General features: G+C 67.9%; 2 protein-coding genes across 2 annotated transcripts; both read right to left on the minus strand.

Moving 5' to 3' along the window:
* Positions 1–1892: 1892 nt before the first annotated feature.
* NR4A1 (nuclear receptor subfamily 4 group A member 1) lies at positions 1893–6952 on the minus strand. Its single transcript, XM_032204845.1, has 7 exons — positions 6879–6952; positions 3657–4423; positions 3273–3402; positions 3024–3175; positions 2725–2927; positions 2462–2640; positions 1893–2368 (listed from the first exon to the last, which is right to left on the minus strand). The coding sequence occupies exons 2-7, from the start codon at positions 4419–4421 to the stop codon at positions 2118–2120; spliced, it is 1680 nt and encodes a 559-aa protein (XP_032060736.1). The 5' UTR covers positions 4422–4423; positions 6879–6952; the 3' UTR covers positions 1893–2117.
* A 4096-nt stretch (positions 6953–11048) lies between these two features.
* On the minus strand, positions 11049–15015 carry GRASP (general receptor for phosphoinositides 1 associated scaffold protein). Its single transcript, XM_032204695.1, has 8 exons — positions 14863–15015; positions 13372–13421; positions 12940–12994; positions 12466–12568; positions 12277–12370; positions 12119–12185; positions 11948–12014; positions 11049–11782 (listed from the first exon to the last, which is right to left on the minus strand). Exons 1-8 carry the CDS (start codon positions 15013–15015, stop codon positions 11364–11366), a joined length of 1008 nt encoding a protein of 335 aa, XP_032060586.1. The 3' UTR covers positions 11049–11363.
* Positions 15016–17783: the final 2768 nt, after the last annotated feature.

Consider the following 17783-nt stretch of genomic DNA (forward strand, 5'->3'; position numbering starts at 1 on the left):
GGGTGGGGATGCGGGGTGTTGGCCTGCCACCACACTGTGCCCCCTGCCCCGTCCCACCAGCAGGACGCCCACACCCCCGGGGGACACAGCAGGGAGCCACGTGGCCATGGCCCGGCCCTGGGCGCACGTCCCCACACGCGTGTCCTTGCCATGTGGGGCTGGGCACACGCCAGGACACGCGTGTGTGTGCACCGGGCAGCCCGAGCCAGCCCCGGGGTTATTTTTACCCAGCCCCGTTGGCACCAGTGTCCCCAACCCTCCCGCAGCAGCTCCTACGAGGGAGATGGGGAACGCAACGAGGTGGGCAACGGCCTCGCTGCCAGCTCCATGGCACGTCCGTCCCTGCCCCATAACACGGTCATCCCAGCCCCACAGCGTGGTCATTTCTGCCCCACAGCACGGTCATCCCAGCCCCATGGCACCGTCATCCCTGCCCTACAACACGGCAATTCTGTCCCGAGGAAAAGCTGGAGCCCCAGAGCCGTGCCGTGCCATACGGTGCCGGCAGCCCTCGCCGTGCCCACCCTGGCCCCCCGTTCCCGTTGCCTGCAGCTTTCCCGTCTCCCCCCCAGCCACCCCCCCCCACCCCGCCCGCGGCCCCACCGCTGGGCTCAGCGCTGCCCATTGTGTGCGGGGTGGGTGCTGTGGGCGTGGGGGGACAGAGGGCGCCTTGTTGTGCGCCGCCGCGGCCCCCCCCGGCCCCGCCGCCTCAATGCGCCCCTTGTTCTGCGCTGGCCCTTGGTGGCCCCAGGAACACTGCTGTGGGGGCAGGCTGTCCCCGGCAGGAGGAAGGGGACAGTGCCAACCTGGTGTGTGTCCCCCCCCCCCGCTGTCCCCATGCACTAGGACTCCCACCCTATTCCTATCTCCACTGTCCCCATGCACTGTGACACCCACCCCATCCCTGTCCCTACTGTCCCCATGCACGGGACACCCCCCATATTCCTGTCCCCATGCACGGGACACCCCCCCTATCCTGTCCCCATTGTCCCCATGCACCCCTGTCCCCACGCAATGGGACACCCACCCCATCCTGACCCCACTGTCCCCGTGCACCAGGACTCCCCCCTCCCCATTCCTGTCCCCCTGCAATGGGACACCCCCCCTATCCCTGTCCCCATGCACTGGGACACCCACCCCATCCCTGTCCCTACTGTCCCCGTGCACTGGGACACCCCCTATCCTGTCCCCATGCACCAGGACACCCCCCATCCTGTCCCCATTATCCCCCCACACCAGGACACCCCCATCCCTAACCCCAAGCACCCTCCTCCCTCCATAACCCCCCCATGCATGGCTGCAAGACCCAGGCTGGGAGTGAGCCCCCCCCTTTGATGCCCTGCCCCTTGAACGTCCCCTCCTGGCACCGTCCCCGGAGCCTCGTCCCTGCACCCCGGCAGGCTGGGGGGTGGCGGTCACGCTTCCCGGGTTATTTTGGGGAGGATAAATCAGGCGGGCGACAGGTGCGGGGCTGCGGCAGCCGCCGCCACGGGGGTGAGCGAGGGTTCAAGGGCAGCGGGGCCGCGGCGTGGGCAACGTGTGGCCGCGGCGCCCCGGCTGTCCCCGTCACCGACACCGGAGCCACCGCCGCCCGCACCCCGTCCCGGCTCAGAGAGGGGGGCAGCGGGCAGCACTTGTCCAAATTTCAATATATTAAATATAGAATATATTACCTGGGGGGGGGGGGGGGTTGGGGAGAGAGGGTGAAAGAGCCCTGGGGGCAGGGGGGGGGGGGTGCACAAATATAAATGTGGGGTGGTGGTGCTGAGATTGTACGTACAAGTTTATATACAGAAAAAGGCCAAAAGAAACGAGAAAAAAAAAAAAGGGGGAGCAGGAGGAGGCTGGGGGGGGTCCGGTGCAAGCCCCCCCCCTCCCTGCACCCCCTGCTCTGTACAGGATCCGGCCTCTCGGTATTTACAACGCGGGCGTTTGTACAGGGAGGAGGGAGCACCGCGCCGGCTGGCCTCACGCTGCCGGCGCCGTGAAGGCACAAGGGGGGGACCCGGGCGTCCCCAAGGGGGGACCTGGACATCCCCAGGGGGACCTGGACATCCTCAGGGGGACCTGGACATCCTCGGGGGGGTGGACCCGGGCAATCCCCGGGGTGAGGGCGCTCAGAAGGGCAGCGTGTCCATGAAGATCTTGTCGACGATGGGCGGCGGCGGCACCAGGTCCTCCAGCTTCAGGTAGAAGATGCGCTGCAGCCCCTGGGTGCAGAGGGTGCGCAGCTCGGGCAGTTTGCCCAGCAGCTTGGAGAGGCAGCCGGGGCGACCCGGTTCGCCCGCCGCCACGTGGTCCTTGAGGCAGCCCACGATGCGGTTCTGCAGCTCCTCCACCCGTTTCGGCTCCTTCAGCCCGTGGCGATCTGCGCGGGGACGAGGTGTGAGGACCGCGGGGCCAGGGGAGGGGACACCCGGTGCTGGAGGGACAGGGGGATCCCATCCCGTCCCCACCTCACCTGTGATGATGACGAGGGCGGCGAGGCAGGAGAAGGAGGGCACGTCCACGCTCATGCGGTGCAGGCTCTGGGAGAACTCGAGGATGGCGTCGATCCACTCGCCGAAGCCCCGCACGCACTGCAGCCGGTGCAGCACCACGCCGTTGCAGAAGATGAGTTTGCCTTCCTCCGGCCTGGAGCTGCGGGCACAGCCTGATTGTCACCCCCCCCTCCCTGGCACGGCCCCAAACGTCCCCGCCACCCCGCACCGTGCCGCGGCTCACCGGTACGCCAGGCGCAGGATGAAGAGCTCCAGGAAAGCCGACTCCAGCAGCAGGTCCTGGTCCTCCTTGGGCAGCTCGGCGAAGCCCTGGATCTTCTCAGCCCACTTGCGGATGACGTCCATGGAGCCGGTGAGGAGGTCGTAGAACTGCTGCACGTCCACCGAGTCCTCCTTCTCGAACTGGCACGGCGCCGCCTCCTGGAACTGCCGGGACGGGATGGGGACGGGGTGGTGAGGATCAGAGCCCCGGGGAGAGCTCCAGGTGGCACGGGGGTGGCACCGGGGTGGCACCGGCCCTACCTTGGAGTAGTCGAGCTTGGTGGCGCTGGGGACGGAGTCGATGTGTGCCCGCACCAGGGAGGTGATGAGGCTGACGGGGGACGCGTCCGGAGGCTGCTTGGGCTTGGAGGGCAGGCGGCCACGGCGACCCTTCAGGCTGTCGGTCCGGACCACTGCGGGCAGCAGGACGTGCAATGAGCTCGGGCGTCCTCAGCCAGGCACCGGGGGGTCCCCGTAGCTGTGCCCAACCCCCCAAATCAACCCTGGTACCTTCTTTGACCATGCCCACGGCCAGGCACTTCTGGAAGCGGCAGAACTGGCAGCGGTTCCTCCGCCTCTTGTCCACGGGGCAGTCCTTGTTGGCCAGGCAGATGTACTTGGCGTTCTTCTGCACCGTGCGCTGCGGGCGGGGAAGGAGCGAGCGAGCTCAGCCCCGGGGCGCGGAGCCACCGAACAAAAGCCCTTCTGTCCTCCGCCGCCCGCTCCGGCCCCGCATCCGGCTCCAAAGCTGCTTAGGGGGGGCCCCCGCTGTGCCACCGGGACGTTGGGGCTGGGGACACCGGGGCTAGGGCCGCTCTCCCTGCCCCCGTCCCTCTCGGGGTGACCCATGGCTGGGGAGGCAAGGCAGGAATTCTCCCTCGTGGCGTTTCTTACCTTGAAGAAACCCTTGCAGCCCTCGCAGGTGCGCACGCCGTAGTGCTGGCAGGAGGCGTTGTCCCCGCAGACGGCGCAGCGTCCCTCGCCCGCCCCGGGGCTGCGCGTCTTGGCGGGGGCCAGCGTGGGCCCCTCCAGCAGCGGCGAGGCGGGGGCCAGAGGCAACCCGGAGAAAGCCCCCGGGGAGCCCTGGGGCAGCGCGAAGGCGTCCGTGTCCAGCAGGCGCGGGTCCTTCAGGGGCCCGGGGGAGCCACCGGGGCTGGGGGCCGGGGGCCCGAAGGCGAAGAAGGGGGGCTGCGCCGCGCCCCCCTTTGCTGGCTCAGCCCAAGGCCGCCCTCCCTCGTAGCTCGGCGGCGGTGAATACGCCCCGAAGGAGCCCTCCCAGCCTGGCATTTGGGGCGCCTGGAAGCCCGGCGTGGCCGGCGAGGGGACGGAACAGGGGCTGCCGTAACAGTCCGACCCGCTGGAGGAGAGGGTCTCCTCGGGCTGCCCGAAGGCGCCGGGGTAGCAGCCGTACACCTGGAAGTCCTCCAGCTTGAAGGCGGCGGGCTGGCTGCTGGCCGGCAGCTGGTAGAGGAAGGCGTCGAACTCCCCGGCGTAGCTCTCCATGAAGGTGCTGAAGCTGGGCAGGGCGGGAGCGGCCGCCAGGTCGGCACCGGCCACCTCCATGGGGAAGCGGCCGCCGTCGGGGCTCAGCAGCTCGCTGGGGCAGCGCTCGCAGGGGCCAGCGCCGGCTGTGCCATACTGCGCCTGGATGCAGGGCATCTCTGCGGGGAGAGTGGGGTGTCAGCGGGGACCCTGCTGCTCCTGCGCCCACCCTGCTGCTCCTGCGCCCACCCCGCCTGCCCCACGGAGCCTGCGCCGAGGGATGGAGAGGGGTGAGAGCCACGGCGCGGGGCTCGGCGCGTGCCAAGGCATCCCCCTCGCAAGCCCAGGGCCCTGTGGCAGCCGCTGTTGTCCCCAAGAAAGGTCACGGCGCAGCCAATGGGAGCAAAGGACATTCCCCAAAACGCTGGGTTAGCAAAGCCGACGAAAGGGAAGGAGGGAGGAATGCGGCCGGCGGATTCCCGAGCTCCGGTCTGGCTGAGGGAAGCCGGTCTTTGGGCCGGGGGGGGCGGGGGGCTGAAGCTGGCCCTGAGACCAGGCTAAACCGGGGCGCTCGGCTCCCCAAGGAGCCTTTTTGGAGCTCGGTGGAACAGCAAAAGCAGCCCAGGGCAGGCTGCAGCCGGAGCTGCTGCATGGGGGCAAGGAGCCCCCAGCACGGGAGGCACAGGTGGCCGGATCCAGCCCCGCGGCCGCGGAGACGCGTAACAGGAGTCTCAGGTCCAGCTGAAAGCCAAGACAGTGGTGACCCTCATGGCAAGACGATAATGTAATTCATCTCGCAGACCTTTAAAGGTCACCCCGCGCCTGGCACCGAGGCCGCGGGCCGGAGCCCCCGGCACAGCGCGGTGCCAGTTTGCCCCACGGGCCACCCCTCAGCCAAGTTCCTGCAGCTCTCGCGCTGCGCCCTCCAGAAAGCTGACACCCACCCGGGGAGCCGGGTAAAAATACCCTGCGTGGGCCCAGCCCCACTACCCCCTCGGTGCCACCGACCCCAGGCTGCTCCCGGTGTCCCTGTGCCGCCGTGGGGTTTGTCCCCATCTGTCGGGGCTGAGGGGGATCGTGGCTGGAGTGCCACACAAAGTGTCCCCCTGCCGAGTGCCACCTCCCCCTGGGGGCTGGCTGTCCCGTGCTCCCAAAATAGAGCCTTCGGCCTCCTGGGACCGAACCACACTGGGATTTACCGGGCAGACATGCGCGCCCCCCCTCTCCCTTCACCCCCCCCCTCGTGGCACCTTTCCACCAGCGGGACCAGGCCAGCACGGGGAAGCGCAAAGAGCTCCCACGGTGCAGATTTTTCCGAGGGGCTGGGGAACGCCGGCTGCCTCCTGCCACGCAGCAGCAGGGCACGATGCCGGGGACACGGCGGGGGCCGCAGCGGCTCTGCCGGCAGCTTGGTGCCATGCAAATCCCAGCTGCAAATTGCTGCCCGGCCGCTGCTCCATGCAAACCTGCAGCCCGTTCCTACAAACCCCGCGGGGGCTTTGTCCAGCGGCAGCAGGCAGCGCTCGGCTCAGTTGCTGCTTCCTCTCCTTTTGCCTATTCAAATGCCGGTGGCGTTTGGGGGTCCCCAGCACGAAATCCCCCAGGGACGAGCCCAAATTTCTGCAGCAGCCCCCGCGGCTCGAGGCGGGCATTAATTGCAGGATCCTCGTCGGGGAGTGCGGGAAGCTGCCCAGAGCCCTGCCCGGAGCCCGCTGCCAACGCAGGCTGGTGGCAGCCCCTGGCACCAAGCCCTGGGCTGCGGGCGGGCGAGAGCAGCTGGCGGCGCAGGGGGGAGCGCTGCCCACCTCCCCCCGGCACCTGCTGCCTTCTGCCACGGTGCAGCCGCTGCCAGGCCCCTCACGGTGCTGCCTGCACCGTGCCACCGGGAAGGCAGCACCGGGAATGGGGCTTTGCCACCCCCGTTCCCCCCCCCTCCCGGCTGCAGGCGGAGGTTTTGGGTGCAGGGAGCAGCCGTGCCCTGGCCCGGTGCGGCCGGGGACAGCCCCAAAAAACGCGGTCCCGCCGCTGCCCGGCTCCCCCCGCGGAGCCGCACGGAGCGCCCCGGAGCCACCGGAGCTCCCCAACCCCGCGCACCGTGCACGGAGCCCGGCTGCCCCGGTGCCGGCGGGACCCCTCTCTCCGTCTGCCCGCGGCACCGCTGGCTCCCGGCGCCCCCCAGTGCTGCCGGGGCAGCCTCCGTCGCGGCTCTCCCCGCTGCCACCGGGACTGCCCGTGCCGGGGATCCCGCACGCCACCCGGTCCCTTTCCCCGACTCCCCCCGGTGTCACCACCGGGCCGCCCGCTCTCCACGCTCCTTGCTCGGCGCTGCCCTGACCCCGTTACCGGCGGTGCTAGCGGGGCGCTCCGGTGCCCCCGGCACCCCCGGCAACCCCGGCACCCCACTCCCCGCACACTTTACCGGGCGCGCACCGCCCGACCCGGCGCCCCCCGGCCCCCCACCCCACCGGGACGCCCCATCCCGACCCCCCCGGTGCTCCCGGAGCACCCCAAACCCACGCACCTTGCAGAGCGCGCACCGCCCCCTCCCTCTCCCCCGTTTCCACCGGGGACTCTCCATCCCGGTCCCTCCACCCCTACTCCGGGACACCCTCCCGGTGCCTCCCCAAGCCGTACCCGGGGTGCCGGGGCGCGGCGCTCCGGTCCCGTTCTGCCGCCGCTGCCGGTTGCTCCGCCGGGCTCGGACCCCGCCACTACTTTCTCTTAAGCGCTCGGTGACGCGCGGGGCGGTGCGCGGGCCCGTGACGCACGGCGGCACCGTAGAAGGAGCGGGGGGGCGGTTCCGGCGGGGGCGCGGCCGTGACGCACGCGGGGTTCCATTGACGCAACCTCGGCGCCCGCGCTAAAAATACCCCTGCGCGGCCCCGGCTAAAAATAGCGCGGGCGCCCCCCGCTTCCCTCCCCTCCTCCTCCCCCCCCTTTCCCTCTCCGGGGCTCCCGGGACCGCCGCCCGGGTGCCCGGTGCCGGTATTCCCCGTGCCGTCCCGGTGCGGTAGCCCCGGTGCCGGTGCGCCCCGTGCCCTCCCGGTGGCAGCGGCCCCGGTGCCTCCCGTTGTCGGTAGCTCCGGTGCCGGTGTCCCCAGTGCCCTCCTGGTGTCGGTATCCGCTGTGCCGGTGGGAACCGGAGCCGGTGTTTTCGGTGCCATCCCGCTGCCAACTTTCCCGTGCCCTCCCGGTGCCAGCGCCCCTGGTTCCCTCCCGGTGCCGGTACCCCCGGTGTCCTCCCCAGAGCCCCAGCACCAAGAGAAGCTCCCGGGGCCGCGGGCACCGGGAGGACCCCGGGGCAGCTCCGGCCGTGCGGGACCCGGTTACCGGCAGGGACAGCGGGGCAACAGCGAGCTCTCTCCCGGTGCCACCGGGGCATCCCCGGTCCGGTCACCTTCCTCCGCCCGTCCCTGGAAGCCAGAAGCGGGGCTTTCAGCGCCTCCGATCCCCGTTCCTGGACGCACCGGTGCCGGTTCCGACGGTTCCCGTATTTTTATCGCGGGTCCCGGTGCTCGCAGGTGGCCGAGAGCCGCGCAACCGGGACGGGCTCGGAGGCGCCTCGGTGCCGAGCTGCTGGCGGCCGGCCCGGGCCGAGCGGGGCCGCGGGGGGCCCGGGACAACCGGGGCGGAACAAATCGGAGTGTGGAGAGGGGGGGGGGCACCCTACAACCGGGGGGACTGCGGGTCCCACTCCCACCGGGGCTGGGTTTAGGGTTAGGATTAGGGTTAGGATTAGGTTTAGGGTTAGCGGCTGCCCCCGTGCCCCGAACCACTGAGGGGTGCCACCCCGAGGGCTGTGCGGGAGCCCCCCCGGGGCCCCCCCTTCCCGGCTGTGCCCCCCCCCCCGGGGCCGCCCTGCCCGCGGGGAGACCCTGGCCGGGCCGATGGAAACAGCGGCGGCTGCTGGCGGCCGCCCAGCACCGCCCGGCCGGGGGAACCGCTTCGGGCCGGGGAGATGAGCTCAGCCCCCGCGGGACCGGAGGGGGGGCCGAGGGGGGGGCCCGGGGCTGGGCGGGGCTGGGCGAGACCCCCGGTGCCCCCCGGTTGCTGCCCCCCACCAGCCCTGGCAATGCGCCCCCCCCGGTAGCGCCCTCGGCAATGCCGCCCTCTGCAGTGCCGCCCGGTAGTGCCCCCCCCGCCCCGAGTCCGAGCCCCCCCGGTCGTGCTCCTCCCCCCCCCCCCGCCCAGTACGAGCCCCCCCCGGTAGTGCCCACCCCCCCCCAATTCAATACCCCCTCCACTCAACGCCAGCCTCCTGTCCGGTGGCACTACCGGTGCCCCCCGGTCGTGCCCCCCCCCAGCACGAAGGGACCCCCTTGGGGGGGCGCCGTCGGGACCCCACCTCCGGCTCTGGGCCCCCCCCCGGGCCTCTCAAGGAACGGCGAGGGGCGAAACCCAGGACCGGAGGGGCCCGGGGACACCGGCAGGGGGGTGCTGGGGGGGGGCGCAGAGCTCCCGGGGGGCTCGGGGGCAACGGGGGGGGAACGGGGCCGGGGGTCGGGCGCTGCCGCCGCCCCCTCCGCGCCCCCCGTTACCTCGCCCCGTCCCGGTGCCGGTCCCGGCTCCCGGCGCCGCCGCCGCCGCTCGCCACCCGCCCCGAGCTGGGGCCCCGTGACGTCATGCCCGCCGCTGACGTCACGGAATCCCGGCGGCAGCCCCGGGGCCGCCCCCGCGGGGATTCCCTCGGGCAGGGTCGGCCCCGGAGCTCGGCGGAACCCACCGGGGCCCCGCACCCCGAGGCTGGAACCGGGGCAAAACCGGGGCCGGGCCGGGGATCGCGGCCAGGTCCCGGGGAACCGGAGCCGTCGGGGGCGTCGGGGGGGGGGGCCCGGGGCAGCGCGGCTGCTGCAGCCCCTCGGTGCCCACGGAGCCGGCCCGGGAGGCTCGGCCGGCGGCCCCCGCACCGGGATTAGCTGTACCTGCAGCACCCGCTGCCCTACGCCGGGGGAGGACACGCTCACCCCGTAATCCCGTAATCCCGTAATCCCGGCGGCACGGCGTGGCACGGCTGAGGGGCCCTGGGGGACAACAGGGAAGCCATGGGGATGTGGTGGCCATCCCGTGTCATCGGGTACCCTGTGCCATCAGCCACCATGTGCCATCAGCCACCCCGTGTCATCGGGTACCCCGTGCCATCGGGCACCCCGTGCCATCAGGCACCCCATGGAATCCATCCCCCTGTGCCATCACCCTGTGCTGTCACCCCAAACCATCTGTCACCCCGTGCCATCGGGCACCCTATGCAATCTGTCTCCCTGTGCCACCACCCCGTGCCATCACCCTGTGCTATCTGTCACCCTGTGCCATCGGGCACCCTATACAATCCATCTCCCTGTGCCATCTGTCACCCTGTGCCATCCAACACCCCTGTGCCATCTGTCACCCCGAGCCATCCGTCACCCAGTGCCATCCGTCACCCGGTGCCATCCGTCACCCGGTGCCATCCGTCACCCGGTGCCATCCGTCACCCCGCACTGCTGCACCCACAGCCTGGCTGCCACGCTTGGGGCAGGAGCAGGGGGTGGGGGATTTTCAGGCTGCCCACGGGCTCCCTGCCACCGGCCTCGATTTGCCCGTAACGAGAGCCTGCAGCGGGGGTGTTCCCACCCTGCACCCCATCACATCTGGGTGCCACGCGTGACCCTGCAGCCCACGGGGCCGGTGCCCAGCCCGTGCCCACCAGCTCGTGCCCAACCCGGGCACGTGGAGCTCCAGGTTGGGGCTAAAAAAAGCCCCCGCGTGGCGCGGCAGCTGCTGGGGAAGGTCCCGTGACGGGGACGGGGTGCCCTGACCCTGGCAAACGCGCGCGCGGGCGGCCCCGGGAGCAGCACCATAAATGTCCACGCACGGAGTCCTCCTGGAACTGGGACAAGGCAGGAGAGCAGTGGGGAGCTGGGGGGGGGCCCAGGCACACACACAACCCCCCCCCGGGCACGTGGTGTGCAGCACACGCATGCACACACACACGCGTGTGCACGGGCATCAGGCATGCGCACGCACACGCACCAGGCACGCACATGCAGCCCCCCCCCCCCAAATCCCTTTCATCCCCCAAAGCCCCCAGGCAGTGAGGTTGTGCCCGGGTGCTGAGCCCCCGCTGCACCCCCTCGTGCCCCCCCCCAGCTGTGGGTGCAATGGGACACGGTGTGGGGCCACACTCGGGACCCCCAAGACCTAATTTTAAGGGGTACAAGGCAATGGGGAAACTGAGGCATGGTGTGGGACCCCCCCCCCCATTCACCTGTACCACAATGGGGGGCTCTCGGTGCACACAGGGCAGTCAAGACCCCCCCCATGCAAAGAATCCCACAGTTGCACCCCAAAAAACCACCCCATTTTTTTGATGCCCTTTGTGGGCTGGTGCTGGGCACCCAGGGCACGCCGGCAGCAGGTCCCAGGGCACCCATGGGTGCTGCTGGAACAGCCCAGGGGGGCTCGGGGCACAGCACCCGAGGGCTTGGGGGGGGCAACAGGGCGGGGATATGATGTGGGGGACCCCGGTGCCCGTCCCGTTCCCCCCCCCGGGCACCCCAGGAACGGAAGGACAGGGGTGGGAGCCGCTTCCCGTGGCTGCCGGAGGAAGCGGAGCAGGAAGGGGCCTGGCCGGGACCCAGCGGGGCCACAGGCAGGCAGGGGGGGGGGGTGGGACTGGGGTGTCCCCACGCAGGCCAGAGGGTGACAGCGGTCACCACGACGGCCAAAACTCTTTTTTTATGCTGGGGGGGCACAGCCACAGGGGGTTCCTTACGGGGCACTGTCCCCAAAAGCCACCTCTGCCGGAGTCACAGCCACACGCGGGTACAAAAAAAGTCAAAAAGTCTCTGTATTGGCGAGCAACGAGTGCGCCACGCAGTACAAAACCCTTTTTTTTTTTTTTTTTTTTTGGAGGGGGGGAGGTAGGAGGCACAATGCCCCCCCCCCTCCCCCAGCACGGAGGCCACCAGTTCCTGAGATGAGCGGTGGCTTCAGAAGCCACCTCGGGACCTTGGGAACAGCCCCCGCTTGAGTCCCTCGGTGCCGTGACCCCCCACACCTTGGGGTGGGGGGGGGGCTTCTTGCAATAAATAAATAAATTAGGCTCGGGGGGGGGGATATGGGAGGGAACAGCACCCCCAGCTAGAGGTGGCTCTCCTCCTCCTCCAGCGCACGGTTCAGTCCCGGGATGAATTTGAGCAACCGCTGGCGGAAGCTGCTGTGCCGAGCCTTGTGGGGGGGTCCCACGCCCCCCCCGGGCCGGGGGTCTCCGGCTCGTGCCCACAGCAGCCCCGCGGCCCCCGCGCCCCCGCTGCATTTTAGGCTGGAGCTGCGGCTCAGGGCTGGCCGGGAACGGGGCGGAGGGGGCGCGGGGCTCGAGGTGCCCCCCTCGTCCCCGTCCTTGTCGAGGGAATCGGCGAAGACGCAGGTTTGGTACAAGGAATCGTCGCTGCCGGCGGCGCTGGCGCGGGGGGAGCCCGGGGGGGCCCCCCCACCCTGCAGGCACCAGCGCAGGGACTCGAGGGTGTCGTAGATGCTGGGGTCCTTGGCCACCACTCCTGCTGGGGGGGGGGAAATAGCAGTGGTGAGGGAGGTCAGAAGGGGTTTTAGGGGGGGATTTGGGGCACCCCGAGGAACTGCCCTGCTGCCTGCACCCCCTCTTCTATCCTGGGACCCCCCCCACTCTCCTGGGACCCCCCCCCTTTACTGGGACCCCCCCCACTCACCCCGCACCAAGCGCTGCTCCTGCACCATCAGCGAGCGGTACTCCCCCCACTTCTCGTAGAGTGTTTGCTGTGGGGCAAAAAAAAGGGAGGTGTGGGGGTTAAGGGTTACGTGAAGGGGTCCCAGACCCCCCCCCCCGATCCCCCGACCCCCCCCCCAGCCCTTCCCCTCACCTTTAGGTACTGCAGCCGTGCCTCCAGCTCAGCTCTCCGGATGGACGTCCCGTAGAGCGTGTCGAGCCTGAGGGGCAGCAGCCGTCAGCACGGGGCTGGGGGTCACCTCGGGACCCCCCCCCCCGGCACCCCCGGATCCCCCCCCCCCCCAGGCTCACCTGAGCACATTCCCCGAGCTCTTGATGATCTCCACGATCTCCCGGTGCCGGATGCCCTCCACGTTCAGCCCGTTCACCCCCGTGATGGTGTCCCCTGGAGGTGGGGGTGGATGGGATCAGGGATGCCAGTCCCCCCCCCCCCCCCCCGGGGACCCCTCTTTTTTCCCCCCCCCCGGGGGCTGCGCTCACCAGTTTTGAGTCCCGCCGCCTCGGCTGGGCTCCCGCTGTGCACCTGGCACACGAAGGTGAACATTTCCACGCTGTTCCTGTCCTGGTGGTGCAGCCCGTAGGTCTGAAACAGGGGGTGGGGGGGGTTAGGGGAACACCCCCCCCTTTAAAAAAAACACCCAGGGTTTCCCCCCTACAACAGCCACAGGGCCTGGGGGGGGGATTTCAATGTTTAAGCAGCACCTGGGGCTGCTGCCCTGGCTCTGGGGGGGGCTTGCACCAAATTCCTGCGCCCCCAGCCAGGAAGGGCCCGTCCGTGTGTCCCCCCCCTCGCCACCCCCACACCAGGGGAGGCTTCGGTAAGCAGGCAGCTCCGTCACGGCTAAAAATAAAAACCGTGGCTCAGAGACAATTTAAAAATACCCTCCATGCAAAGCAAGGTGCGGGCTGGAAGGGTGGGGAGCGCGGCACGGCACGGCACGGCACGGCACCCACCTGGATCTCGAAGCCAAAGGTCTCCTCCGCCTTCTTCTCCAGCGTCACCACCCTCCTGGGGGGGGGACACAAGGGGTGAGGGACGAGGCAGAGCCCCCTCCCGGCCCGGCCCGCTGAGAGTTTGGGCACTTTTCTAACTAAACGCTGCCTCGGGGTTTGGGTTTTTCTCGGGGCTGGGTGGATGAATGCCCGGGGAAAGTCTGGGAGTTGTGGATGGGACCCCCTGGGGGGGGACCTTGGGGGGTCTGGGGGTGTCAGGTCCCTGTGGGGAGCCGTGCACCCTGCTGGCAGCTAATCCCTTACCCACCCTGGGCTCCCCTCCGTCTCCACCCCACTGTGGGGTGTCTGGGGCAGCACCCCAGGGATGCTCCAACCCCTGCCCCACTCTTCCACGTGCCCCCCCCGCCTTGTCACCCGCACCCTGACCCCTACCTGTGCTCCTCTGGGGACTCGCTCGGGGCCGTCCACTTGAACCCCGCATCCTGCGGCAGAAGCAGAGCCATCAGCAGGGCGCACCGACCCGCTCGCATTCCCCCGGAACTCCCCCGGGGACAAAACGGGGCACCCCATGGGGATGAGCACCGTGCCAAGCCGGCACCGGACCAGCACCCGTGCACCCAAGAGCCCTGTGCCCCCCCCCCCCCCCACCCCGTGCCCTGGCCGTTGGGGCATAACGAGGCTTTTATCCGTGCTCAAAGCCGCCCTCACATCTGCTCTGCGCTCGCCCCACGCTTTGACGTCGGCTGTGCCGAACCCCAAGTCACGCTCGGGGCGGGGGCGGGCGGGCACAGAGGGGCCCTGTTGGGATCTCGGCGTCGGGCTTTTCATGAGGAGCCGCCTCTCGGCCCCGACAATCGGCCCTTTGTGGAGGGCACGGAGGCGTGGGCAGGCAGCGGGACCAGCGGGACCCTTGCCACGGGGTAGGGGTGACAGAGCTTTCCCCCCAAAATGCCCCGGAGAGGTGCATGCGGTCACATCGTGAGCAACGCATGCGGCTCGTCCCGGGGGTGCCCAGGTGCCACCACGTCCCCATGCCCTGCACCTAATGGGTGTCACCGAGCCCGTGGCTGGGAGCGGGTGGCTATCCCAAACGCGACCCCAAAAATCTCAGCGCCCAACAACCGGCGTCGGGTACGTATCCTTCCCATCGGGAAGGACGCAGCCCATCACGTCGGCACCCAAAACGTCACCCTCAGCACGGGGAGGTGACGCAGGACGCCCTGGCCCCGTTTGGGGACGTCTCCTGCGGTGGCCTCGGTCAGCGGGAAGGAGCCAGGGCCCACGGCACGTGACGGCAGGGCCGCGAGAGCCACTTCTGCTCCGGATGTCGGCTCCACTCTCGCTTCCCTCCGACGCTCAGGAAGCGCCGTGGGGCCCGGGGGGAGCACAAGGGCGGTGACGGGGCCCAGAGCTGCCACCGAGGGGCTTTCCCAAGGCACGGGGACCGTGGGGACGCCCCTGTCCCGGTGGCGCGGGTACGCACATGGGGAGCGGGGACCCGTGCCCGGACCCCAAAGCCAGCGGGGAAGGGTGCGGGGAGGAACTGGGGCAGGGCGTAGGGCTTGGAGGGGGGATACTGGGGCAGGATGGGGACATGGGGAAGGTGCCGTGGGTGGGAGCAGGGAGGAACGGGGCCAGGAGGCGACGCTTGGGTCGGGGGGACACCGGGGCAGGACACGGGGACAGGATGAGGGAGGACACGGATTTAAGGACGGGGGTGCGGGGACAGCACCGGCACGGGACCCCCCCCGGGGTGGGGATGCTGAGCCAGGGATGCGCCCCCCTCCAGCCCCAACCCGGTCCCGATCGCGGCTCCGGGGCACGAACCGGGAGGTGCTGGTGGTACTGGTGGTACTGGTGGGGGGGGGGGGACGACACCGGCAAACGACCCCTCAGCATCCCGGGGGGGGCCAAACCTCCTACCTTGCGCACGCGGGGCAGGGTCCCACCGGCGGCCGCCAGCGCCCGGTAGACGGCGGCGGGGCCGGGGCGCTCCGGGGCCGGGGCCGGGGCCGCATCCTGCTCCTCCTCCTCCTCCTCCTTCGGCCGGAGCCGCCGCAGGCGCCGCAGGGTCATGGCCGGGCCGCTCCGCCCCGTGCGCCGCTATATCAGCCCGCGGGGGCGTGGCCAGGGGGAGGACACGCCCCCTTCTCACCGGGACACGCCCACAATCCCGCCAAGACACGCCCACAAGCCCGCCAGGACACGGTCACAAACCAGCCAGGCCACGCCCCCTCCCAACAAAGACACGCCCACAATCCCGTTAGAACACGCCCCCATCCCGCTAAGACATGCCCCCATCCCGCGAGGACACGCCCCCAATGCTAAAACCCACGCCCCTCCTGGTCTTGACCACGCCCCCTATGGATTTTGGCCCCGCCCTTCTCGGTCCTGGCCCCGCCCCCAGGTCCTGAGGTGCCCAGAATGGGGCCCCCTTGAACAGGGGGCCGATTTTGGGGTCCCCCCGGCCCCCTCCCAGCCCTGGGGAGGGGGCTCCAGAGCAGGGCCAGGGGCCCGGCAGCAGTGGGGAGGGGACAGAGGCCGAGGAGGGGTGAAGGGAAGCCCCTGGGTGCCGAGCTGGGCTCCCTCTTTCCCCCCCATCCCCATTTTTCGTAATAGCATTTTTTGATTTTCACTAAACAGCGCCGGGGGAGGACGTGGAATAGGGCAGCACCTCCCAAAAATAGTGTTTGAGGAGAAAAGTGTGGTGCTAGCAAGGGGTATCACCCCCTTCTCCCCTTCCCTGGCACCTTGGGTGTATAAACCTTTATTTCTCCAAAATAATTATTCACATTTCCCGAAACGGCCTCGTTTGAAGGTATCAGAACAAAAAATGTCATCCTACAGAGCAGTTTTCTGGGCCTTCGGGTTAAGCTGGTAGCGATGTGGAGGGGACTGACACACAAGGAGAGAAATTTGGGTCCCTGAAATTCGGCTCCACGGCAAAATTTGGGTCCCAGGACACAGAGTAACAAGCACTTTAAAACCAACCTGAAAATGTGAAAGCTGGGGAGCGTGGATTGCCCCAAAACTGAGCCAACGCAGCGGCTGGAACTTCACAGCTCTGTTTTCAAGATTTACCTGCCTCAAAAATTCAAGAGGGACCAGCCTGAAAAACACCAGCCCGTGCTTGATGCCCAGTGAAAACCACCCCCTTCTGAGCCTTAGCTGGTCCCATAAGCAGGTCACGAAGGAAAAATGTATTTAAAAGACACAGATTTACGTGCAGAGCAGCACTCGTGTGCCCAGAGAAGTACAAATGGCAGAAAAGGCACAAATTTTGCCTAATTCTGCTCTGGATCTGCATCCCCACCTCCCTCCCGAGCCACCCCAGCTCTCTGCTGTCTCATTTCCTAGACGAGAGGTAAAGGCGGATTTTGCTTTAAAACAAAAACAAAACAAAAACCAGAAAAACAAACAAAAAAAGCATTAACTCGGCTCACCCAGTGCCTCGTTTTTTTTTTCGGACCAGGGTTATTTTTGCAGCAGACCCCGGGGCTGCAAACAAAGCTGGGTGAGCCCAGCTGGGGGCTGCCCCTCGGTGCCGCGAGGGACCCCAGGCACAGGAGGATTTTGCCCTTGATCCACTCACGTGCTCATCAACAGGAGGCTCTAATTAGGGAGAATTAATCCAGGAGGAGCACCAGTCGCCCTCCAAGCAGACAGGATTTTCACGGGGAGCAGTTTGGGCTGCAATTTAGCTTCCTCAGAAGCTGTGTTCCCATGTGGGCATCCAGGCACCAGCCCAGGGGATGCCTCGGAGAGGTTCCTCTTGCTCCCGGTCACTGGACCTGGGCTGGGACCCCCCCTCTGTCCCCTCATCTTCCAGGGGAATTGTTTCAGCAAGCCCCATGGGATCGCTCCCGGGCTCAGGGGACAATTCCTCTGCCAGACAGCGGCCCCAGCATCACGCCAGGGTCACCGGGGACAGAGCTGAACCCGAGTGGCTCTGGTCTGGTCCCTCCCGGAGCTGAACAAATGTCTGGGTTGCTGCTGGCTTTCAGCAAACAGCTGAAAAATTGGGGGTCGGGGCTGGAGCACAGCGGTCCTGGATTCGAGACACCCCCTCCACCTGCCCCATAGCACCGGGAGCTTTGCCCCACAGCACCCAGCTGGGTCCTGGCCGCCCAGTTCCTACCCCTCCGCAGCAAACAGCGAGAGACTCCAACACCTCACGTGAATAAAACAAACTTTTAATAATGTACAGCAGAAATCGACAGCCTCGTTTTTATATTAAACAAAAGATTTCCTATATTACATCGTATTTACATTTGCATACTGAAGAGGTAAAGTGTCTAAGTGGCTATTTTACAGTCCGTTTTCTAATAAAATATACAAAAACCAAACAAATAAAAAGGGGCAGATTAAGTACCATGAGATCTGTTCTGAAGCCAGCGTACCACCGATTAACCCTGCGCCACAGACAAGAAGCACGAGCTCCGTACCTCTGCCCCTCCCCAAGGCGATTTCGCGAGTATCTGACGTCTCCCCTCCTCGTCCCCAACCCGCTGCGGCGTCAGCCTCTCGTCCTGAACTGTCTGTAGTGTTGCATTTTTATTTTTTAAAACAGCTGCAGCCACCTGAGCCGGGCACATTTCAGAGCCGGGCAGCGATTCCTATGTTTGCTACCAGTCAGCTAAGTAAGCACTGCACCTCCCCGGCACGTGTTTTGCATGAAAAGTGCTGGATAAATGCTACATAGAGTTCCCACCTCAGATCCTGCTCGGTTTTGAGCGTCTTCGGATGGCATTTCTCTACAAAAAAAAAAACAAGGCTTCTCTAATCCTCCTCGGAGGGGATGCCCTGCCGTCCTGCCCTCACCCCTTCTAACCTGATCCGCTCCG

This window comes from Aythya fuligula, chromosome 29 (genome assembly GCF_009819795.1).
Source record: "Aythya fuligula isolate bAytFul2 chromosome 29, bAytFul2.pri, whole genome shotgun sequence".
Taxonomy (NCBI): Eukaryota; Metazoa; Chordata; class Aves; order Anseriformes; family Anatidae; genus Aythya; species Aythya fuligula.